The 24,625-nt window shown below is 37.6% G+C and overlaps 1 protein-coding gene across 3 annotated transcripts in view; it reads left to right on the top strand.

The window, feature by feature from the left end:
• The window catches only part of PITRM1 (pitrilysin metallopeptidase 1), a 32,985-nt gene extending 9,372 nt beyond the window's left edge, over positions 1–23,613 (top strand). For all 3 annotated transcript variants that reach the window (XM_081298038.1, XM_081298039.1, XM_081298040.1), the window contains 20 exons: positions 2,009–2,135; positions 2,415–2,503; positions 3,360–3,488; positions 4,053–4,166; positions 4,353–4,449; positions 5,009–5,143; positions 6,387–6,525; positions 9,281–9,397; positions 10,892–11,024; positions 12,331–12,451; positions 12,572–12,648; positions 12,904–13,069; positions 13,392–13,492; positions 14,937–15,057; positions 16,028–16,099; positions 16,748–16,860; positions 21,134–21,259; positions 22,253–22,398; positions 23,003–23,105; positions 23,230–23,613. In XM_081298038.1, coding sequence (XP_081154164.1) covers positions 2,009–2,135; positions 2,415–2,503; positions 3,360–3,488; positions 4,053–4,166; positions 4,353–4,449; positions 5,009–5,143; positions 6,387–6,525; positions 9,281–9,397; positions 10,892–11,024; positions 12,331–12,451; positions 12,572–12,648; positions 12,904–13,069; positions 13,392–13,492; positions 14,937–15,057; positions 16,028–16,099; positions 16,748–16,860; positions 21,134–21,259; positions 22,253–22,398; positions 23,003–23,105; positions 23,230–23,323 — 2,320 coding nt within the window. In that variant the 3' untranslated portion in view covers positions 23,324–23,613. The remainder of the gene's footprint in view (positions 1–2,008; positions 2,136–2,414; positions 2,504–3,359; positions 3,489–4,052; positions 4,167–4,352; positions 4,450–5,008; positions 5,144–6,386; positions 6,526–9,280; positions 9,398–10,891; positions 11,025–12,330; positions 12,452–12,571; positions 12,649–12,903; positions 13,070–13,391; positions 13,493–14,936; positions 15,058–16,027; positions 16,100–16,747; positions 16,861–21,133; positions 21,260–22,252; positions 22,399–23,002; positions 23,106–23,229) is intronic.
• Positions 23,614–24,625: the final 1,012 nt, after the last annotated feature.

A 24,625-nucleotide genomic window follows, 5' to 3' on the forward strand; every position in this document is an offset into this window, starting at 1 on the left:
ATCAGTGTCTCTAGGGATGTCGATTGCTAGTGGATTATCCAAGTCCTTGTCTGTACAATTTATTTCTAAACCCTTGAGCATAAAAGTTTTTAAGGAATCTTTAGGCTAATCCCCAAATCTTAACCGTAGCTCAGACAGCTTTATAGTAAAGAAAACGATCAACTCTGGCATTATTAGCCTTCTCTGGTTTATATCTATAATCTGAAATTTGCAGCCTAAAATTGAATTTTATGAAATTATTTGTTTTTATCAATATTAAACCAATTATTGTAGTATTGTAGCTAGGGTAGTAAAATATTTAACAAATAACTCATTTGGTTTTTGTAATTTCTTTATACTAGATTTAATATAAAAAATTATTTTTTGCTGCATTTGCATTTAATTAAGCCCTTTTTTATGGTTTTTGTTTTGTTTGAGCCACCTCTCAAAAAGGCAAAAGAGTCTATCAGTGTTTGCATTTAAACTAAGCAAAACAATATACGTTGGTTTGCAAAGTTTACTTAAACATGGAGAGGGTTGTTAGCTGCTGTAATACTGTGTATTCTGTTTCATGCAAAAAAAAAAATCACTGCTGATTTTTAAAATTCTAATTAGTTATACATGATAGCAGAATGTATTTCGATTCATTGTACACAAATGGAGCACAACTTTTCATTTCTTTGGTCTTACACAATGAGTCACACCATATGTGCAGTCATACATTTACGTGGGGTAATGATGTTCATCTCATTCCCACCATCTTTCCTGCCTCCTGCCACTTCTTTCCCTACCCTTCCCTTCGCCCAAAGTTCCTCCATACTCCCCCTACCCACCATGGATCAGCATCCACTTATCAGAGAGAACATTCAACCTTAGGTTTTTGGGGATTGGCTTACTTCACTTAGCATGATATTCTCTAGCTCTGTCCATTTATCTGCAAATGCCATAATTTTATTCTCTTTTATTGCTGAATAATATTCCATTGTGTATATATACCACAGTTTTCATTATCCATTCATCTATTGAAGGGCAGGTTGGTTCCACAGTTTAGCTATTGTGAATTGAGATGCTGTGAACATTGATGTGGCTGTTTCACTATAGTATGCTGATTTTAAGTCCTTTGGGTGTAGACCGAAGAGTGGGATAGCTGGGTCAAATTATGGTTTTATTCCAAGTTTCCTAAGGAATCTCCATACTGCTTTCCAGAGTGGTTGCACTAATTTGCAGTGCCACCAGCAATGTATGAGTGTATCTTTTTCCCCACATCCTCACCAATACTTATTATTGCTTGTATTCTTGATAATTGCCATTCTAACTGAAATGAGATGAAATCTTAAGAGTAGTGTTGATTTGCATTTCTCTAATTACTAGAGAAGTTGAACATTTTTCATATATTTGGTGATTGATAATATATCTTCTTCTGAGAACTGTCTGTTCAATTCCTTAGCCCATTTATTATTTTTTGGGTGTTAAGTTTTTTGAGTTCTTTATATATCTGGGATGTGCATCTGTCTAATGTGCATGTAGTAAAGATGTTCTCCCACTCTTTGGGCTCTCTCTTCACATTATTGATTATTTTCTTTGCTGAGAAGAAGCTTTTTAGTTTGAATTCATCCCATTTGTTAATTCTTGATATTATTTCTTATACTTTAGGAGTGTGTTAAGGAAGTCAGGACCTATTCCAACATGATGAAGATTTGGACCTACTTTTTCTTCTAATAGGTGCAGGGTCTGTGTTCTAATTCCTAGGACCTTGGTCCACTCTTGAGTTGAGTTTTGTGCATGCTAAGATAGAGGTTTAATTTCATTTTTGCTACATATAGATTTCCAGTTTTCCCAGCACCATTTATTGAAGAGGCCATTTTTTTTTTTTTTTTTTTTTTTTGCCAATGTATGTTTTTGGCGCCTTTGTCTAGTATGAGATAACTGTATTTATGTGATTTGTCTCCATGTCTTCTATTCTGTACATCATTGTTGATTTCTAATCATTTAAACTAAAACAGACCAACATATTCCCTCAAAATTTTAGGTTCTTCACTTATGGTAATTTTCAATTAGAACAGCATCTGAGACAAATTCATGAAGAAGCACTGAGTAAATTTCAGAAAATTGAACCAAATACTGCAGTTCCAGCTCAGAAGCACTGGGATAAGCCAGTAAGTGCCCCATGCAGTTTTTGTTACTGTTTTATCTTACCTATTAATTTTTTACATTGAAATGAGGATGAACTATGTACTAATAGTTGTATTCTAAAATACAGTAGTCATTACAATATGCATAAGAGCTTTTTAAGACTAGGAAATTGTTATTTGTTTAGAAAGAAACTTAGTGAAAAGCTTACCTTAGAGCATTTTATATATCCACACAAAACCTGTTTAAGTTACCCCCATTCAGATTCTCTTCCCACTAACCCAATACATCACATCATTTTGCAGAGGGAATTCCAGATAACATGTGGCCCACATTCGCTTGCTGCAAACACCTCTAAACAAACAATGGTCAGCGTTAGCTTCCTCTTGCCAGAGTAAGTATACATTGCTAAAGATTTTACTAGCTGAAAACAGGAAAATACCTAGCTGAGAACATTAGGAGGAGAATTTGAAAGTCAATTATAAATCAAGCTGGGATTCAAGAGTCAAGCAGGTTTTAAGAATGAGAACAAAATGTCAAGAACATTTTTAATAACATTGAAAGTAGTTATGTGGTTTAATTTCATGGGAAAACCGTTTTGTTAGCTGTCCAGCAGAAAAGTGATTTACTTCCTTCTATTTTAAAGCTGTAATCCTCCAGAGGAAAAACTGCCTTAGAATTTCTAACAATTGTTTATATTTGTATGGTCAAAGGTCCCTTTGATTGTGAGAATACTATGATAACTTGCCATGGAAAAATATACCACATACAAAACCTTGTAATTCTAAAGACTGTGGAGACCAGGCGAGAACTGGTGCCTCGAGTATTGAGGACAGGGAGGACACCGGCTCAGTCTCACCTGTCCCTCCATGTAGTATAGCAGCTGCACAGTGGGGACTCTTTGTGCCTTCTCACCAGTCATTTATTGTGTTGCTGTGATGTTGTACCTGAAATTGAAATAATGTATATGAAAGTTCTTGGCAAACTGTCATGTGATGAGCATTCAATACATATTTAGAGTATGGGGTTTGGAGTTAAAAAAAAAAAGCAGCCTGATATATTTAAAAAATTTTCCCTTTTGTTCATATAATGATTAAAACAAATGTGAAACACAAGAATTTCTAGAATAACTTCAGTTTGTTTGGACATAAAAGTGTTATTTTAGTAGTGTTTTTAAATGACTTAAGAAACGTTCATAATTGCTAAAGATTTTCCCTTTTGCCTACCCCCATCCTTTTTTTCCCACAAAGTATTACTGACACATTTGAAGCCTTCACATTAAGTCTTCTGTCTTCACTCTTGGTTGCTGGGCCCAATTCCCCCTTTTACAAAGCTTTAATTGAATCTGGACTTGGCACAGACTTTTCTCCTGATGTTGGGTAAGTTTTATTATTGGCAATTTTGCACTGCCCCACCCTGAAACACTTAACACTGTCAGGGACATTTTTGGTTGTTGTAACCGGAGGGAATGCTGTTTGTGTTTAGTGGGTAGAGGCCAAGGAGCTACTCGGTGTCCCGCCATGCTCAGGACATCCTCCCTTCCTAATAGGGACCTCTGGATTAGGTTATGGATCCAGAGACCTCTGGCCAAAGTGGGAAAAAATAGCATTTTCAAATTCTCAGAATATCATACTGATGCCTGTTTTAAAAGTCATATCATGAAGAAGTCTTGGAAATCTTAAAAAGTTTTTCTAAAACTCAGCAGTTCTCCATTTCTGGATTTTGCCAGAAATTCCATACTGATTTTTATAAATATTTGAAAAGACCTAAATGTACTTTTGGCCAATTGTTATCTGAGAAGTGAATATCTGAGAACTTGGCTTTCATGAACTTTCTTTAATAGAACCTGAGTTGAAAGTTGTTAGTTCTCATTTTTAAAGCGTGTTGCGAGGTAATGATGAGAGCAAGTGGGTTCTAACACACTTCCTGTTTCTGTTTTCTAGATATAACGGAAACACAAGGGAGGCGTATTTCAGCGTAGGCCTCCAAGGGATTGCAGAGAAAGATATTCAGAAGGTCAGAGACCTTGTGGATAGCACGTTTGACGAAGTAGTTGAGTAAGTGTGTGGTCTTTCTTTTGTAATGATTTGCTTTCATCTTTCATTCAACAGTTCTCTTCCTTACTGTAAGGACTGTGGCTTCTCCATATTTTAGCCTTCTCTATATGGAACAAAACACGTATTAGTAGTTGATGCTACCCTGTAATGCTTGAACTTTTTCTTTTCACCATCTCTTTTCTTTAGGAAAGGATTTGAAGATGATCAAATTGAAGCTTTACTTCATAAAATTGAAATTCAAATGAAGCATCAGTCAACCAGTTTTGGACGTGCCCTGATATCGGTATGATTTCTCAACCATCTGGGTTTTGGCTTTGGTTTGGTTTGGTTTTGCTTTTTTATTTATATGATTAGTGGTTCTTGATGGCCCTGAAAACAGATTCATACTGATAATGCTTTTCATTTGAACCTTGAAAGTTAGGCTATTTTGGAATCAGATATAAATTTAATTTAGTTTTATAGTACACTTTTATCTTTTTACTAACTTACTTAATTGGCTTCTTGATATTGTATGTTTTAATGTGGAATAAATTTACATATAACTTTAAATGTGTATTATATCTAGCAAACTCTTGGTAACAATTATATCTTTTAAAAGTAATTTAAACCTGTGCTTTTAATTTTATTAGAACAAAACAAGTTTAAAATGAGTTTTTTTCCTTTTCGATGAACTAAAGACTTAATTTTTTTTGTTATAAACAATCATCCATATTATTTTTAAATATAGAAACTAGGATTTTAATAAAATATCATGCCTTTCACATTTACCGAGTAGTACCATGTTTATGGGGCAGTACAATGTTTGTGGTATGCTATGTATAATTTAAAGTTCTTCATTCTAGTATGTAGCTTCCTGCTGGAATCATGACGGGGACCCTGTGGAACTCTTGCAGTTGGGAAATCAGTTGACTAAATTTAGGCAGTGCCTTAAGGAAAATCCTAAATTTTTGCAAGAAAAAGTGAAACAATATTTTATGGTAAGAAAATTGGAGAATTTATTTAACTTTTAAGTTGGATTTCAAAATATTAGAAGGAACATTAGGAACATAATGTATATATTTATGTAAGTCAATTTCTAATAATGAGTAGGTGTCATAATGTCTTAATTTCTAGTTAAAAATGTAAATGCTTACACTAACACTGTTTTCCAGGTTTTAATGCAAGTTGATCTTTTTCATACTAATATCTGTGTCCATTTTTATATATGTATGTATTAACAAAATGTGTACATTTTCCTGTTTTGTTAGTGGAAGAGTAAAACAAACTATAAGAACAGTTGAGTACACTGAATACTCTATTTTTATGACTGAGTTCTTTTGATGTTTGCTTACATTCCTGGATTTCTAGGCATTTATACTTGGCTTTATTACTTGTTCTACGTACTCATTAAACTTTTTAAAAGATATGACTGGTGGGTCAGACTGTTGCCTGTTTTGGAGGGTAACTTTTAATATGTGCCATTGTTTCAGACATAGAACATGATTTGATAATTTGACCTGTAATTTCTCTTTGTTATAGGTTTTCATTATACTCTAATTCTCTTACTTTTCTTAATAGTATTACAAATGAACATTTTGTACTTATTTTTTAGATTATTAAAATAATTGGAGAAACTCAGTTACCAACATTTTTTATATTAGATTAATATCTAATGTCCTAATAATTTGCAAAGTATTGAATCAAAATCAGAAGTTAATAGGATAATCAATATTAAACAGAAATTGTTAGAATTCTATTATTTTTTTAAATTTAAACTGACATCCAAGATTTATAATACTAAAGAGTGCAAACAATTTTTTTTTTTTTTTTTTTTTTATGGTGCTTAAGATTGAACCCAGAGCCTTGTGCATGCCAGGCAAGCACTCTACCAATTGAACTATATCCCCAGCCCCAAACAGTTTCTTTTTACAACCAAAATGTAAAGGAAATGTTGAATATTTTTACAGTTGTGGATAAGACAAAATGACTATAATGATAATTATAAAAAGAGTAACAGCTTATGTTATTATATAATTACTACTTGACAGGTCTCGTTTTAAGAATTTTATTTGTAAAGGAACATTTTATTGTTCATACTTTGATTTGTAAAGCAACACTTGAGTTAAATTTTATTATCATTGTTTTAAAAAATGGGTGAATTGCAGAACCAAGGACATGGTTTAGTAGGTCAGGCTTTAACAAAGTTCCATTTTAACTTTTTTGCTATTGTGGTTGTTGCAGAATAATCAGCATAAACTGACTTTATCAATGAAGCCAGATGACAAGTATTATGAGAAACAAACACAAATAGAAACAGAAAAACTGAAGCAAAAAGTCGATTCTCTGTCCCCGGAAGACAAGCAACAGATCTATGAAAAAGGTCAGATATTTCGTTGCTTGGTAATTCCCTTTCCTTCATGCAGATCTAGTGAACTGTTTATTAGCTAGATAATAGTTGAAGGCAAGTATTATTTCAACCAACAATTAATCACTGGGCACGTACAGAATTCCTACTGATGAACTGGGCTCAACTTTGAGATTCAACCCTACATGAAAACTCATGTGATTCACCAGGAAAAGCAGGATAATTGAAAGTAGCTTTATGAAATTTATTTATTTTACAGATTTTATAAGTACTTTCTGTTTACCAGAATCTGTAAAATGTCAACAAATTTTTTCTTATTGTCACATTATTTAATTAATTGCCAAATGAACAATATAGATGGTATAAGCTGTAATGTGTTCAGAGAGGCAGGTCGCAGTGTGGGCACATATTAAAACAATATGACTCAATCATAATTTTGTTCTTTTTTATGGCTAACTCAACATGGATGAATCTCACAAGCATTACACTAAGTGAATGAAGTAAATCAGGCACAAGAGAATACATATTGCAAGCTGGGCGTGGTAGCATGTACCTGTAATCCTAGCAGCTCAGGAGGCTGAGGCAGGAGGATTGTGAGTTAAAAGCCAGCCTCAGCAAAAGCAAGGTGCTAAGCAACTCAGTGAGACCCTGTCTCTAAGTAAAATACAAAATAGGGCTGGGGATGTGGCTCAGTGGTCAAATGCCCCTGAGTTCGATTCTTGTATACCCCTCACCCCCGTACATGCAAAAAAAAAAAAAAAAGAATACACATTTCAGAGTCCATTTGTATGATGCCCTTAGAAAGACAGAGCTATAGAGATGGAGCAGATTAATAATTGTTTAGTAAAGCCTATTAAAATTTTTATAACATACACACACATTCCCCCACACACATTAAAGAAAGCAGCTTTGGCTGGGATTATGGGAGCAATTATTTGGCTCATTAGGAGGTATAAGTGTCTCTGGAAAATAATCCCATTTTGATTATGGTAAGACTGCATTTATATAATCTATTAAGGAAAACTTAATGGCAACTCGTAACCTTTCTTCTTGACACTTGAGTTCTTGTAAAGACACATCTATTTTAAGCAGTTTGATGATGCTGATTGACAGGTTCTGAGCTTTCACTTTTAATTAAAGCCATAGTAAGTCCATAAGGTAAGTCCATGCTTAAGCAACAGAATATATGTTTCCTAAATTGCTAACATATTTGTGGACTAGCCTTTAAGGTCTGCTTTGTTTGAAGAAAGTTTAGTATACTACAGTCTATCCAGTACATTGTAAATGATGCTAATATTACTAAAGTATGTTTTTACCTTACCAATTCACTGCCAAGTTCCTTTTAATAGGACACAGTGCTGCTAGTAGTGCATTTAATAGTTATTTCAGGTCAGTAAGTCTTAAAGTATGGATTTCAGTTTCGTGAATTAAAGTTTAATCCATAAATTAACATTAATAGAAAAAAGGTGAATGAGAAATAAGTTTATTAAAAACTTTAATCTTGAAAAATTTTAGTGTCTCTGTGTAATGTATTAAGTACTATGCCACAGAGCTTTGATTGGCTGGAAAAAAAGAAAATACTGAATGTTTTTGACACTGAGTACACTCAAAGAAGGAGCAATTGGGTTGTCAGAGTAGTTGCAGAATGTTCTAGAGGAGGTGGGTCTTAGATTATTGGTGAGACTTGGTAAGGAAAGAGGTAAGAGAAGGCTTTTTCATATCACAAACACAGAGTTAAAAATGGAGTAGCATAAGATTGGGAAACTCAACTTGGTCAGGCGAGGGAAGGTCTTAAGGACTGAACTCAGAGGGAACCTGGGCTCCTGATACCTCAAGGAGCAAAGATTGTCTGCTCCAGGCCACAGGCCTGAGGAACGGGGAGTGGAGTGTACATTCAACTTTTACTTTATTTTGGGCTCAGCGAAGCCTGTAGAGTAATTAGTGCATGAGACGGCTCACCTGCTCCCAAGTGCCACGCCTGAGTGGACTGTCAGGTAATCCCATGCTCTCACAGAGGACAAGGGCAGCTGTGTTGTTCCTTTGAAGGTCAGCTCAGCAGTCAGCAGGAGTGTTCTATATTGTGATGTTGAGTTAAACTACTAGCTCAGCACAGCTATCCCCTACAAACCGTGTTTGTGAACAAATTCATTTGTGTACGTGTATGACAGAAAAAAATTCTGGATTTTGTAGATTTTTTCTTCTTTTGGATTCTGTGGAGTAATTCCTCAGGGAGAGAATTCCCTCTGATTAGATGCATGGATCATCAGGCGTAGGGAGCGTATTTTTAAATACTGCTGTCATTTGTGAAATTTATGTGATTATATAGACGTTTTACTAATAGAAGTGAAAATTTAAAAAGAGAACACAAGTATTAAAGTTACTGCTTTCAGTTCAGCAAAAAGTGGTTATAAAATAAGTTCATTCTATCCAGTATAAAATTTTTAGTTTCAGAGAGGAAACTAAACTTATTGAGCAAAAAAAAAAAAAAAAAAAAAAAAAAACACACTTCCCAATTAAATTTTGTTTTCAAAATAGTTGAGGAATGAGATTTAGAACAAACACCACTTACAAAACAAATACAATGCCTGTGAAATGTTCGCTTGGAAATGGCAGATACCTTCCACACCATAGTTGTTCACATACTCAGCACTAGGCCTGGGGTTGCTAATTTTGAATGTCAGATAATGAAAAGCAGAGAGGAGATCAGTTGGGTAAAATCTGTTAATTATAGTCCTGAGTGTTTCATTTTCCCTTTTCTTTTTCTTTTTAGGTTTAGAATTACGGAGTCAACAAAGTAAACCTCAAGATGCCTCCTGTCTCCCAGCACTGAAAGTCTCAGACATTGAGCCCTCCATGCCTTTCACCAGCCTGGATGTGGCCTTGACAGGTCTCGCTCAATACTCATGTCACTCATGTTCGGGGTGTATGAGTTTCTTGATTAAGTTAAACATCAGTTTCCATAAGAGAAGCAGGGTCACATTTTAGATGTTTTCCAGAAAACATGTGACTGTCTTGCTCTTCAAAAGTCTTGTAAATTGTTCTTTATCTTCAATGGCAGTGGATTTGTTTACTCAGTAGGAATCTGTGTTGTTTTTTTTTTTTTTTTTCCTATGAGTAGGTTAGAAGTGGTTCTGTAATTTGCTGCTTCTGGAAACAGATAAGGCTTTGGGTTATGCTGTGGGTATTAAGTGGTTTTTAAAGGATGTAGGCACCCTTTTGAGTCCTTGGCCAAGCTCTCTTCAGCTGAACTGTCAGTGTAGGAGAGGGATGAAGAAATGCCACAGGAAGTGTAGGATCGACTGGAAGGAGAGTTGAAGGCTGCTGGTAGCCTCATGTCTCATCCAAGTGTTTTGCTCTGTGGTCTGTCACTGCTTTTGTGTTCTCAGAGTTACTGAATTTTACTTTGGCTTCTGGTTGGTAGCTTATGAGACACGTGTCTCTGGAATAACATTACCCTGGAAGGTGTGGACGTCGAACTTAGCAGTGGGCGTGGTTGGAGCTTACTGATCGGATGCCAGTATTATGCATTAACTTGTACCTCTGGGGATAAGAGTTTAGACTACCTGCACATGTTTTCTTAAAACAACTCAAACTTGCCTCTAATTTTTTAACAGTATTTGTCGTGTTTACCATGTCTGATTTATTTGTACGTGTGCTTATGCATGTGCATGTTGGCATAAGTTCCTTTATTCTGGGGAGTGGGGCTCTTGTCCTACTGATGCTTTAATTCCCATGGTCTTTATTTACCAGTGAACCTCATTAGGTATTCATTAAAAGAACTAGCAAAGACCAGTCAGTCATCAGTGAAGGCTTTAGTCCCTCTTCTGGTTTCAAGAGTTGTGCTAGGTAGGAATACACAAAATGGAATCCACAGCACCTAACCACCAGACTTGGAGGTGCTCCCAGAATGTACTGGGGGATACATAGGGGTACAGCAGAAAGAGTCACAGCTAAAGAGCCAGTACAACCTTTGTGGGAAGATGAGCAGCATTTAAAGTCGGTGAAACAGTCAGGTCAGATGTTGCTGGAATGACTTAGTCAAGTCACTATGAATGAAGGGTGGGTTTTAGTAAAGGTGAGTAATGGGTGCTGGAATGCTGGCATAGTTACATAATCAGATGAGCACAGCTGTTCTTCTATTCTGATTCTTCAAAAATTAGTGTCTGCTTTAGTATCAAAGATCTTTTCTGTTTTGTTTTCGTTTTTTATCATAATGCAAGTACAAAAGGGAACTTCATATAAACTGGAATGAGTGAATAGTATTTTTTTTTGTTACTAAGTTTTAGACCTCCATTCTTGAAAAGCATAGCATTATTTCTTAAATATTAAATACGATTAAAATTTTACTGGTTAAAAACGATTACTCACTTTGTTTTTCTAGCTGGAGAGATCCCCGTGCAGTACTGTGCGCAGCCCACCAATGGCCTGGTGTACTTCAGAGCCTTCTCTAGTTTGAACACACTTCCCGAGGAGCTGAGGCCTTATGTGCCCCTCTTTTGCAGCGTCCTTACCAAGTGAGTCTCAGACTTGCAACAGGCACACATTTATGTAACTCACACATCTTTGTGTGTTTTATAAATGTGTATCTTCTGTGTGTTTATATTATCTTAATAGTAACTACCTTTCAGTGACTCATTTTTCAAAGCTTACAATGTTATGGTATACTTTAGAATTTGTTTTCTTGTGGAAATTACATTTTATTACTATAATATATAGCATTAAAAGTTTATGAATCTAGGAGAATTAGGTAATACTTGCAAATGGATCATATCAATGCTATTTATCTATTAAAAGTTTAAAAAGGAACAGTTGTGTTTAGTCAGGAAATATAAGCAGTACAGTGCAGGACCTAAGCCTAGGTTTGACTTGCAAGAGCATGGTGTGCCTCCTGCTCCTGTGGTTGCTTCTCTGCCGAGCTGACTTTGCAGGTCACTTCATTGTCCTCTGTAAGCAGGTGTCTGAATAGATTGGGAAACACTCAGGAGCACACATGCACTGCTTGCTCCTTTTCTCTGTGCATGTCAGAGGTTGAGGGTGGCAGGATATGCAGTAGATAGAGCTGTAGCCTTCCTTTGCTATTCCAGGAAGACAGAAAGAACCTAATCATTGAAGCAGACTGTACTTTGTGGAGGTACAAATGCTTGCATGTACGGAACACTGTGTGGCTGTGGGCACTACACCCTGACTGTGCGTCAGGTGAAAAAGGGCCTCCACCTTTTGAAAGTGTCTGCCTTCCTAAGAGCTCCCACTGCTTGTCTTGTAACATTTTTAAATAATACCTCAGAGTTGTCCTCTTGGCTCAGATTATTTCTTGCCTTAGGAGCATTGGTGAGAACGATTCTTTTAGAAGCATCAATGCAAAGAGTAATACTGTTTTTCTTTAAAAGTAAAAAGACTTATTTTGGGGATATCTCCCCTCAAGACCACCTATATTTGAACAAATGAAATGTTTCAGAATGTTTTAGAAGCAAATAGAGAGTACTCATCAACTATTTCCAAGCTTAGGCCTGGAAGAGCACATGCAATTCAGACTTTTATCTTCAGTGCTAGCCACTGGCTGCCAGAGTGTCTAGTGGCCTGGATCCTGGAAACCTGAATAAGAGGAATTGGTTTCCACTCTAGAGAGAGGGCACATGAGCAGTCTAGAGAGTGTTAATGCCACAGTGCATTTGGGCTCTATAACCTCGGACATATAATAAAAGGTTTGGAAAGCCATGTTGTGAGTTAGTACAAGAAACTTGTAATTCAAGATGCACAATTTTAAAAGCGATGCAGTGCAGTTGCCTTGGTAATGGAGGAAATAATGCTTTGCCATGACAGGCTGGGCTGTGGCACGCTCAACTACAGAGAACTGGCTCAGCAACTGGAGCTGAAGACGGGAGACATGACTGTGTCTCCCCACGTGCTCCCTGACGAGTCTGACCCGGACACATACGAGCAGGTAGCATTCCACTTCAGGATCATAGCTGTCCTCAAAGGTTTGATTCTAAAGTGTATTTTTTTTCCTTTGAAATTACGTTATAAGTTCTTACTTGTTTTTTTTTTTCCTTTCATGATATAGGGTGTGCTATTTTCCTCTTTCTGCCTGAATCGAAATCTTCCAGACATGATGCACCTGTGGAGTGAAATATTTAACAAGTAACTTTATTTGCAAAACATGTTAATGCTTGAGATGTATCAGAAAGTAACACTGAAATGTTCTAAGAGTAGACTTCACTCAGCATGTCCTTGTTGGGTTTCCTAGCCTGGTTTTACTTGTCATTCCTATGGACCAGAAAAATGCCTGAAGATGTTGAAATAATCTGAAAACTTATACATAATAAAGGTTTTCATGATATTGAAGGGGGCACAGAAGGATCTTCAGGAATTTATTTTGGTTTTCTTTCTCCATAGTCCATCCTTTGAAGAAGACGAACACTTCAAAGTGTTAGTTAAGATGACAGCTCAGGAGCTCTCCAATGGGATCCCAGACTCTGGGCATTTCTATGCAACCCTCAGAGCTAGCAGGACCCTCACGCCTGCAGGGGACTTACAAGAGACCTTCAGTGGCATGAATCAGGTGGGACTTGGGAAGGGATGCTTGTTATTCTGGCTTAGTCACATCTTCTTCCAGAGTTGCTGATGGTTTCTGGTAATAAGTTACTTATGTCAGAGCACTAACTTTATAATTAACAATTCTCATGGGGAATAATTGTTTAACTCATTTTCCTCCTTGTGCAACCTCTACTCCAACACCACCCCACCTCGGCTGGCGATTACCACACACAAGCACAACATTGGCAGATGTCTCCTGTAGGCTTCTGATATTGAGGGTTTTGCTTTTCAGACTGGGGCTCTGTCTGTGGTCTTGATCATTCTTGTGTTTGATTCCTTTGGTTCAGGTGAGGTTGATGAAGAGAATTGCTGAAATGACAGACATCAAACCAATCCTGAGAAAGTTCCCACGGATCAAGAAACATGTTTTAAACTGTGATAATATGAGGTAGGTTCCTGAATTGTTTCTAAAGAAAGATCTTATTCATTCTATTTTATTGAGTGTGGTTTTTAGATTTTTTCACTTGAAATTATATAAATTTATCTTCAAGGAAGAAAGACTATTTGGTATAGGTATAAGTTATAGAGTTGATTCTAGACTTAACATTCTAGTGAGCTAAAATCATTTGCTATGGAAATGAAAAGAATTATGTTTTAAGTTCAATAAAAGTTGTGGGAGATGGAGAAGAAAGCAAGCTAATTTAATTCTAGAACTGCAAAGTAGAATTAAGGTTATATTGTTTCCAAAAGCAATGTTCCTTAAATAAGGAGATTGTGAAGCTGAATAAAGGTTAATTTGCTCAAGACCAGAATAAAAATGCAGTTTCTTATAAAAACAAAATTATAAGATGGCCAGCTTACTCATGCACATAAAGTTGGCCTTATGCCTTCAGGTTTGATCATAATTAAATTTTTAAATCCTTAGCAGTTTATTTGCAGCATCTTATTACAGTGACCCTGACTTTGTACTCACTGGTCCCTGGTGTGAAAATGTTCAAGTCCCTGGTTTCACAGACCTGGCACCTTTCCGCAGTGGTTCCTGACAATCAGTGAGCAGATTCTGAGGTCATGCTGTGGGTGGCAGGAGGTGAGGCCTGGCAGTCAGGTGTCCAACAGGGCTGTTGCAGGTTCTGGCCCAGTGCTCAGGTGTACACCACGGCCATCCTGGGTGGCTTAACTACTTGGGTCTTCTGCCTCCTCCTCCATAAAACCCTACTTTGCAGGTTTATCATAAGGAACAAAAGAACTAATATACTCAATTCAATTAGTTAAGTGCCTAAACGTTGTGTTAATTTAATTTTACCAGCCATTTAGTTAAAATGGAAAATATATTCTACCAACACACTGTGGAGTTCAAATAAATTTTATATGTTAGTATTTGTGATTTTTTAGAATTTTGAAAGTTGTATAAAAATATGTTTTGGAAGCATGGTGATTTTTGGTATCTTATAATTTTTTACTCTAGCAACCAATTTATATTTTCAAATTGATCTGTCTTCTGGATGAGAATTTTTAAAGTTTTGAGTCTTCTGATTACATAAGTCTGAAGACAGTACTGGCAGATCTTGATGTTCTTTGTATTCTCTTTGCTCTTACGAGCACAGAATTTAGAGTCAACAACTTTTTCTTTACATCTTAATGACTATTTAGTAGATATAACACATTAAAATAAATATGTGAAAGTCTGATAATTTGAAAGCACCGTAGAGAAGTAAGTAAGCTGTATTATTTTCACATTTGGATAGTATTTCTTTTTAACATTTAGAATATCGTCTTATACAGAAACATTGTTATTCACTTCATATTTGTGTAATTTATACAAAATGTGAAGAATCAGTAAAAGTGTTTTATCTTTTATAATAATGGTTTACTGTACATAATTTTTTAATCAGATGTTCAGTGAATGCTACTCCTCAACAGATGTCTCAGGCAGAAAAAGAGGTAGAAAAGTTCATCAGAAGTCTTGGTCGAAGCAAAAAGGAACGGAAGCCTGTCCGCCCACATGTGGTTGAGGTAACACCCTGGTCATAAAGCTGGTGGTCACTGGGCATCTGGCAGGCACCAGGAGTCAGTCTCAGTTTTTATATATATATTAATCATTTAACTCTAAAACCATTCGATGTGAAGAAACTGAAGAGGTATCCATAGCTTTTCTCACACTGACCAAGTTAAAGGAATTCATGCCCTGTCATCTGCCCTCCATCCTGTGTTCACCTGCTGTTTCTGTGTCTTGCAGCAAACAGTCCCCTGACAAGGAAAGGCAGAATCTGGTTTGGAATATGGCCATAAAAATAGCTGAAAACAATTATCTGATGAAGTCTTTCTCCCATTGTTAGGCTTTGGAAGAAAAAGATTGTTAAAAAATTCTTTTGCTGTGACTCAATAGTTCATGGATTTTTATCTAAAGCAATATCAATCATTAATAACCTGATCAATCTGATCAGTTGACAAAGGTGGTTTTAGTCTGATTCACCATGATCAGTGAGAGGCCTTATTTCACACTGGAGGGTGTTGAGAATTGGAGGATTTTGCAGGAATGATTTCTTCTTTGTCTGTTGATGTTCACGTCCCTTCTTCCATTTGTGCCCTGGTTCCCTGGCTGCCCCTTGTCTCACTAGCTTCTCTACCTCACCTATGGGAGACTCTGTGGGGGCAGCTTCCTGTTGCTTTGTGACTCTGCCCACAGCCTATTCGCGTTATACACCCTCTTGTTCTGGATGCAGCTTTATGACTAGAAAATGCAAAAAGAAGAAAGCTTAAAATATTTTTCATTGTGATGTACAACAAGGACTTTTTTTCATTGACTATCTGAAAAAATTCTACAAGTTCATTTCTTTTAAATGTCTAAATATTTGTATGTGAGAGTTAAAAATAGATCTCTCCTGATACTTATCAGCTCTGTGAGTTTTACACATCTCTACCATATCTCTTTTGTGTGAGTTTTGGGTTTTTCTCATTTCTACTGGAAATGTTTTACTTTCAGAAACCTGCACACAGTGGGTCTGGTGAAAGAGCACATGGAAATGGTTCCCAGATCATAAGAAAGCTGATCACAGTAAGTGGCCACAGGCCCTTGACTCCAGAGTGAACCCTACTGGTCGCTTTGCATGGGTGTCCTTTTACCCTCAGAGTGGGAGTGCTCCTCCGGGCCTCATCTGCATCCTGCTGGGCTGGGCTGTGTCCTTAGAATTGTTAGTTGTATTTGGTCATTACTACTCTGAGCCTTGTCCCTTAGAAACTGCCCAGTGAGGGCCCTGTTCCTGGATAGGGGTGTGGCTAGGAGGACACAGGCTCCTCCCTTTCCTCACAGCTTCCTGTAGCTCATGGTGCTTGATCAGCAGTGTGCCCTTAGTTAGGAAGTCCGATTGATCCTTCCTACCCATTCAGCTTTTGCGGTGAAGCCATTGGGCTTTGTTCATCACAGGATGGCAGTTTAACATGCTCCCAAAGAATCAGCTATGATAGAAATGATGTGCAATGGGGTGTTTATAGTTTAGTGGTGACACTGTATTTTAAAGCATCACAGCAAGTGTGGAATATTTCATGTTAGTTTTAAAGTCATAGGTTGTGTGGAGTGAAGTAATTGTGGTGCCTTGCTCTTAAGTAGGAGCACACCATGAGTGACTCCCTCAGGGAAGTTATAGTACCTGTGGGCTGTGTTAGCTGCTGCAGCCTGGCATGACCCAGCTCCTTTGTCCCTCAGGATCCCACTTTCAAACCCTGCCAGATAAAGACGCATTTCCAGCTGCCGTTCCCAGTCTATTATGTGGGCGAGTGTATCAGGACTGTCCCCTATGTGCATCCAGATCACGCCAGGTAGGTGGACCTTGAGTTCTGTGCTTTAAGAACAGCACTTGTTGAGCATGTCTTGAAAGAAAGGCCTGTCTTGTCAAGCACAGTTTTCATACTGACTTTGAGGACTGCCACGTGAGGGGATCTGTCTGCTGGCTATGCCCAGTTGGCAAGAACTCCTGTGGAGAAAATGCAAAGTGTGCACCTTGAGGGGTTTGTACACAGCCCAACAATATGCCTATGTTAAATTTAAAAAATCATTATATTTATTTATGAAAATGTATTATAATTAGGCATAATAGTGCAACTGATTATGCTGTATCCCTATATGCCCATGATATGATTTGCTCAGTCTCATTCCACAGTATCTCTGCTTTCCCTCTGCTCCTTCCTCCTCCTCATCCCCTTGCTCTACTCTGCTGGTCTCCCTTCTATTATATATATTTTTTTGTAATTAGTGCAGTATGGTGTATATAAAAGTGGGATTCATTATATTCATACAAGAAAATTGAATAATTTGATTTCTTTCCTCAGTGTTTTCTCTATCCCTTCCTCCCTCCCTTTCCATCTCATTCCTCTGCTCTCTTGTCTCCCTTCTGTTTCTGTCATATCCCATTTTTATGCCTTTTTTCTTTTCTTCTCCCTAGTTTCCACGTCCAAGAGAAAACATTCTTTAACTCTGGGTTATTTCAGTTAGCCTGATGTTCTCTAGTTCATCCATTTACTAGCAAATGACATAACTTTATTCTTTGTGGCTGGCTGTGTAGTTCCATTGTATATACGTGTATGTATACATTATTTTCTTTATCCATTCATCAGTTGACAGATACCTAGACTGGCTCTATAACTTGGCTATTGTAATTATGCTACTGTAAACATTGGTAAACATGTATTACTATAGGATGCTGATGTTAGTTCTTGAGGATAAATACAAGGAGTGGGATAGCTGGGCCATATACTAGCTCTATTCCTAGTGTTTTGAGCAATCTCCATACTGCTTTCCAGAGTAGTGGTAGTCATCTGCAGTCCTACCAGTAATATGCAAATGCATCTTTTCCCCACATTCTCATCAGGATTTGTTATTTGTATTCTTCATGGCTGCCATGCTAATTGGAGTGAGATGAACAGCTCAGTGTAGTTTTGATTTCCATTTCCCCAGTTGCTAGAGATGTTAAGCATTTTTGCATGTATCTGTTGCCCATTTGTATTTCTTCTTCTGAGAAATGCCTGTTTAGATCATTTGTCCATTTGCTGACTGGGTTATTTTCTTTTGATGTTAGTTTTTTGAGTTCATCATATATTCTGGATATTAATCCCCTTTTGGAATAGCAGTAAAAATTTTCTCCCATTCTGTGGGCTCTCTCTATATGCCCTTGTTTCCTTTGCTGTGCAGGAGTCTTTTTAATTGGATGCCATCCCACATATTGATTCTTGGTTTTATTTCTTGAGCTCTAAGAGCTGACATTTAGTGTTGCTACGATGGAGTGGTGAGCCTATGTTCTCTTTTAGCAGTCGCACTGCTTCTGGTCTAATTCCTGGGTCTTTGATACACTTTGAGTTGACTTTTATGCAGAATAAGATAGAGATCTAGTCTCATTCTTTATATTCCTTCAATATTCCTGTAAAAATGCTAACATTTACAGATCTAAATGAACTCCTTTCAAAATGCCCAACTTAGTCTCCTTATCTGTAGGTAAAAATTGCATAAGTGAAGGCTTGAAGCTTTAGGGTAAATGTGGCAGATGGAACCTGTGTGTTTATATTTGAACCCTCTAGTAACTCTGCAAAGTGTCAGCAGAGTCTTAAAAAGCATAAAGCCACAAGGTAGAAGGCATGGAGATGGGGTGGCAGACAGCATTCAGGGGCTTCAGGAAAACTTAGAAAGCAGGAATGCGGATGAGCAGGGACCATGTGACTCAGGGAAGCTGCAGCGGGCAAGGGCAAGGAGAAAGCCAATTGCCCAGCAAAGCAGAGAGGGCAGGAAACATGCACACCCACAAGGAGGCTTCGGGGTGATAGAAGCAGGGGTGCATATTTCCAGGTCCCTCTAGGTAGTTAGATTCCCCACTCTGCCTGCCCAAGTGGAAAGCTTAGGCCAGCTCTGGGACAAGTGACCAGATGGACAAGAGGGATTGCGTTCCGTGGAGGTGTCAGTGACAGGTGCATGGGAGCCCAACAGATGAATGAGTGTCTCTGGAGGCTAAGAAAGAACAGGGAATGTGTTCAAAGTAAAAATGCCTTGTGTATCTCAACTGTGTTTTCAGTGTTTACATGTTAGTAGAAAATGAATATTTATATATATGTTTCTACTATTCAGCAGGAAAATGTAAATTTAAAACACTTAAAAGTTGTAAGAAGCTAATTTTTATATTTTATAATTTTCAACAAGTGAACATGTATTTTTACCTAATAGTAAATAATTGAATATCTCAGGAAAAGATAATAGAGATGGATAAAGACTGCAGTCCTGATGCCAGGGTAGAAGCTCTGTTCTCCAGGGCCTGTCTGTCCTACCTATGCTGTTGCTCAGTCAGGGGACGAGCTGGCACTGGCGCTGAGTGGTGCCACCCCTCGCACACCAGATCTCCCCTGGACTCAGGAGATACTAGGTAACGTCTCCACCACAGTCTTTCAGGAATGGGGTCATGTCCACTCCTTCATTTTCTATTTGGCTTGTTTCAGCCTCTGTGTTCTAGAAGACCACAGTCAGTGGTAGTAGAGATCTGGGACCTAGTGTCACCACAGTATAAGTAACAGGCCTGGGCTGTTGCCACGGACTTCCCAGTTGTGGCTCCCTTCCACATCATTGTTCCGTTTGATCTTTTGCCATGTTAATATGCTGTCTAAAATCTTTTCCTCTCTCAGGGGTCCAACTGTTATCATTCACAGTGGAAGCCATCAGAAAGTTAGTCTTTAATAAAAATGTGCTGTACTGGAATATGCGTGTTTTTTTAATAGAGATATAAATCTATATAAATCTATTCAGTTTTCCATATAGTGATGTGAGGCATTTAATTAAATGATCATTTGTACATTTGCCTTTACAATAATTACTTATTATTATTCCGTTGCTCCACCCATCAATTTTGAAAGCTTTGGCTGCAAAATAATGACCTTTTTTGCTTTTTATAAATTTTAGTTCTCCAATTGGTATGGAGAACTAAGGTGTTCCCACATATTTTAAGTAAATTACATTCTTTCCTTTTATTTTTTATGCTGTGAGTATATAATTTTCCTTTTTTTAATGTGGATATATTTGAATGATTTGGGACTTGTGTTTAATATTTTTATATATGATGATGGTAGTTTTTGTGAAAAAATCCTCTCCTTATCACTTTCTCATAACTTTGTTAACTTATTTTTTTGGCCATTGTCTTATGATTTTTCTTTAGCTTTTATATATTTTAGTTTATATAATCTAATCATTTTCTGGAAGTATGCAAAAAACTTAAACAATCAAAAAATAAATAAAATTGGTAAAAAAAAATAAATAACTTCTTCTTACTGAATGAGACTTTTAAAATGCCACATATGTATATAATAAGTTAAGCTATGTAGAAGTCTTTTGAAGAAAAGTCTATTCCATCTCTACAATCTCTCTGGTCCAAACTCTGACCCAAGGGAACTATTCGAAATTGTTCTTCCTCACATTCTTACATTTTGTTCATTACATAAAAGAAAAAAAAAAAGTGGGACCGTAATGTGGACCTGTCATTGGTTTTTGGTTCCAGAAGTCCCTGCAGATACCATACATGGATGCTCACATTCAATGCATGAAGTAGTGTAGTATTTTGCTTACAACTCTTCCTGTATACATTAAATCATGGCTCAATTACTTAGAATACTTAATACAATGTGAATGCTGTTCAGATAACTGCTCCACTGTAGTGTTTGGGGAATAATGACTAGAAAAAACGTGAACTGCATGTTTGTTGCAGATACTTTTTTTGTTGCTGTTAATTATTTCTGATCTGTGGAGCTGGGGTTGTGGCTCAGTTGTAGAGTTCTTGCTTTCCACGTGTGAGGCACTGGATTCGATCTTCAGCACCACATAAAAATAAATAAGTAAATAAAATCAAGATATTGTGTACATCCACAACTAAAAAAAGTTTAAAAAAAATATTTGATCTGTGCTTGATTAAACCCATCTGTGAATGCTACAGAGAGCCAACTGTATGTTACTTAGTTTTCTTTTCACTTAATTATACTCTAGACATCTCTTCAGATTATATTTCATGTAGTACTTCCTTTTAGCCATGTTGTTTTTAACTTGCATTGTTTAATACATTAATTGCAGCCTGAGGATCCTTGCACGTGTGATGACGGCTAAATTCTTGCATACAGAAATTCGAGAAAAAGGGGGTGCTTATGGTGGAGGTGCCAAACTCAACTATAATGGAATTTTCACTTTTTACTCTTACAGGTGAGTTGTTGTCTTTTCACCACATCTCATGTATGAACACACATACTTCGTTTCACTTCTAGTACTTGGCTGTTTTAATTACCAGTGTAATTATATATCATCTTATATATAGGAGTGACTGTCACCTAACCACACCCAACAGTACCCTTGGTGTTGCAAGGACCAGGGATAGGATCCTCGTTTGCTAATTGTCACATTAGCGACCTGAGAGCCTTCTGGGCCCCTGTCAATGGTAGAGGCCTAAAGGAGATCTGTTTGAGGTTTTCAGAGACCTAAGACTGTTACCCTTTTTGTGGTGTAATTCTAAACTTCTCGAGGCCCTGCTGCCTGAAGAAGGCATGTGCCAGAATACCCTGAGAGTGAGTCATCTGGTGTCATTCTGATACAGTTCTCCTGTCCCTCCTCCTTCGAGTTGCCACCCACTGCTGCTGTTCCCATGCTGTACCTAGATGAGGGGTGAAAACAGCCCACAGGCCTTCCCCTCACGTTCCCCAGAAGTTGCCTTCAGAACCATGATGGTGGGCAGAAAGGACTGGAAGTCTTTCCACTCAGATACAAGGAAATATCTTGATAATTGTCCAGCCTTTGGGCAAATTCTAGACAGTATTCTGAGTTTATCTTGTGGAAGTATTTTTGTTTAACCTTGAACTTTTCCACCAGTCTCCTGTAATGTCATTGTGATTCTGACTTCCCTTCTTCCATGTGACTTCCTCTCCTGATAGAATCACAAAAGAGCATTTTAAAATAATTTGTCAATAAAATCAGGCAGGTAGACTATGTCACCAAATATAAGGAGTTTGTCATGAGGTTGTTGTGGTCAGATTTAACCTTCTGCAGAATATAATTGCTCTGTTAGTGTGGTGTTTGGAATACGACATATTAAATGTAGAACTGTTAACAAATAGAAAATGTCGATGAACTCTTAGTCACCATGTGATTTTCGTTACTTTTTCCATTGGTAAAATCCTTCAGTATTTAACTGTGGTTTTCCAGGGATCCAAATTCAATAGAAACACTCCAATCTTTTGAGAAGGCTATTGACTGGGCTAAATCTGGAAAATTCACAGAGCAGGACATTGATGAAGCCAAACTCTCTGTTTTCTCTGCTGTAGATGCTCCTGTTGCTCCTTCAGACAAAGGTAATTTGAGTAAATAATGAAATCCTTGATGTGTGTTATTGCCAGCTAAAACTCGAGTTTTCTGAGTACTTCCTTCTTGGCATGTGGGGACCACAGGCAGCAACTCCGTCTTGTTTTTTCCCCATCTCTGTCCTTTTTCCTTTGTGATATGGTTTTCATATTTAACAACCTAAACAGTGACCTCAAAGTCATGCTTCCTGACAGCAAGTCAACAACATGTTGATGATTTACTTCAAATGAATGGAAACATACAGTGAGGTCGAATTGCTGACCCAGTAAAACACCTTGCATTAGAGTTGAATATTTTTGACTTGGCATGAGAACAGCCACTTTATCATATAGCGCAATTTTGTTCACAGTTTTACCAGTCATAGGTGATCCTTACTCTTTATCCATACTCCAAAAGTGGGACTCTGTAGGAGAGGTGAGCATGGCTCTGTGGTAAGTGGAGGTCAAGGTTTGACCTCTCTGGGCCATGCAGATACCTGTTTGAAATACATCAATAAAGTAACCTCAGTATCCCTGCCCAGTTGTGAACACAGAGGCCCCCACCTGAGCCATACCCAGCTAGCTCCTCCATCTATACCTGTGGTTTTCCTTTCAGGAATGGACCACTTCTTGTTGGGTCTTTCAGATGAGATGAAACAGGCACACAGGGAGCAGCTCTTTGCCGTCAGCCATGATAAGCTGGTTGCCGTGAGCAATGAGTGAGTATGCGCGTTGTAGTATGATGTGTCTAGTTAGTGAAATTCAGAAATGTGAAGACTTTCTGTTGACTTGGAGAATGTGTGTAATGTAGAAAACAGTCCAGATTTACTGTTTTCCTTTCAGATACCTTGGCATTGGGAAGAGCACACATGGATTGGCTATACTTGGACCAGAGATTGCAAAAATTGCTAAGGACCCCTCATGGATAATAAGATAACTGGTCTCAAGTATTTTTGACTGGACTCTGGAACTCATTTGAACCTACATGTGTATAGGCTCTTAAAACTGAAGCCTCTGAGCCAGATTTAACTTGGAAGACCAGAAATGTTACTGCTTTTTCCAAAAATCATGTTGTTTTTAAAATTTGGCCAAAAGTACTGACTGGCAAGTTGAAGTATGAGGGAAGTAGGTCATCATGAAGAAATTGAAGTGATTATACAAATGAGAATTTTTAAACTTATTAATCCTAAAACATTTATTTTAAAAATAAAAGGCAACTTTGACCTACCTGTTTGTCATTATTTTAAATGACATTTTGCTAAAACTGAACACTGTAAACCTTCATTAAAAATTGATGAATAAGTGACAAGGGTATTCCAGCTTCTGTCTGCTTGGTGCGATCACACCATGGACCAGCGGAAAAGTCAGCCCCACACATGTGAGTCAAACAGGGCTGCCCTAGGGGAGTCCAGCTCAAGAACAAGGCATGTTCTATTAAGAAGTGTTAAACTGACTTTTTCCTACTGTCTTTACTGGGACAGAACACTTCTCAGGACCAGCTCGCCTCTATTGTTTTATCCTCAGATTTTGCAAACAGAACTTACTAAGTCGCTCCTTCCCTTCCCTCTGTGAACTCTTTCCCCCGTTATTTTCTCAGCAGTTGTGTGGGCAGAGCTCAGTTATTTATCTGGTGCTCGTACATTGCCTACTGTAGACTAGACTCATGTGTGGACTGAAGAGGAGGCAGAAATGCTTTTTCCTAGTGACTCATCAGTTCAGTGGGATTATCCTCATGCCTGTGGACTGACCTTCCAGCAGCCCCCTGAAAACCCTCTGAAGAGTTCCGATCTAGGCCCACCCAGAAGCACGGCTGTTGTGGTCTACAGGACATACTGGGAATCAGATTCTTCGTAACAAATCCCTTTGTGGTTTTAATGTGCAACTAGAATTCAAATAGAGTATATGATAGCTTATACTTAAGGCATTTGTTCATATATTTCTTTTTTTTCTTTCTTTTTTTCTTTTAATTATTCTGCACCTTGTCTCACTTTGAAGAGAGACTAAGAGCTTGGAGTTAACCTACCCACTACATGGTGTGTCAGAGCCAGGCCCAGGCTGATTTCAGCATGGGCTAAAGGGCAATTCCATGTAATGACACAGTTGCTGTATAGATGACTTTGTGCTAATGTATTTCAATGATTCTCTACATTTTGCTAGTCTCTGCCCAGAAAACTGCTGAGGAATCCTTTAGTGACCACCCGCAGGTCTTGTTTTAAATTCAAGAAAATAAACAGTGCTC

The sequence above is a fragment of the Spermophilus citellus genome (genome assembly GCF_964194105.1).
Source record: "Spermophilus citellus genome assembly, chromosome: 6".
NCBI classification, from domain to species: domain Eukaryota; kingdom Metazoa; phylum Chordata; class Mammalia; order Rodentia; family Sciuridae; genus Spermophilus; species Spermophilus citellus.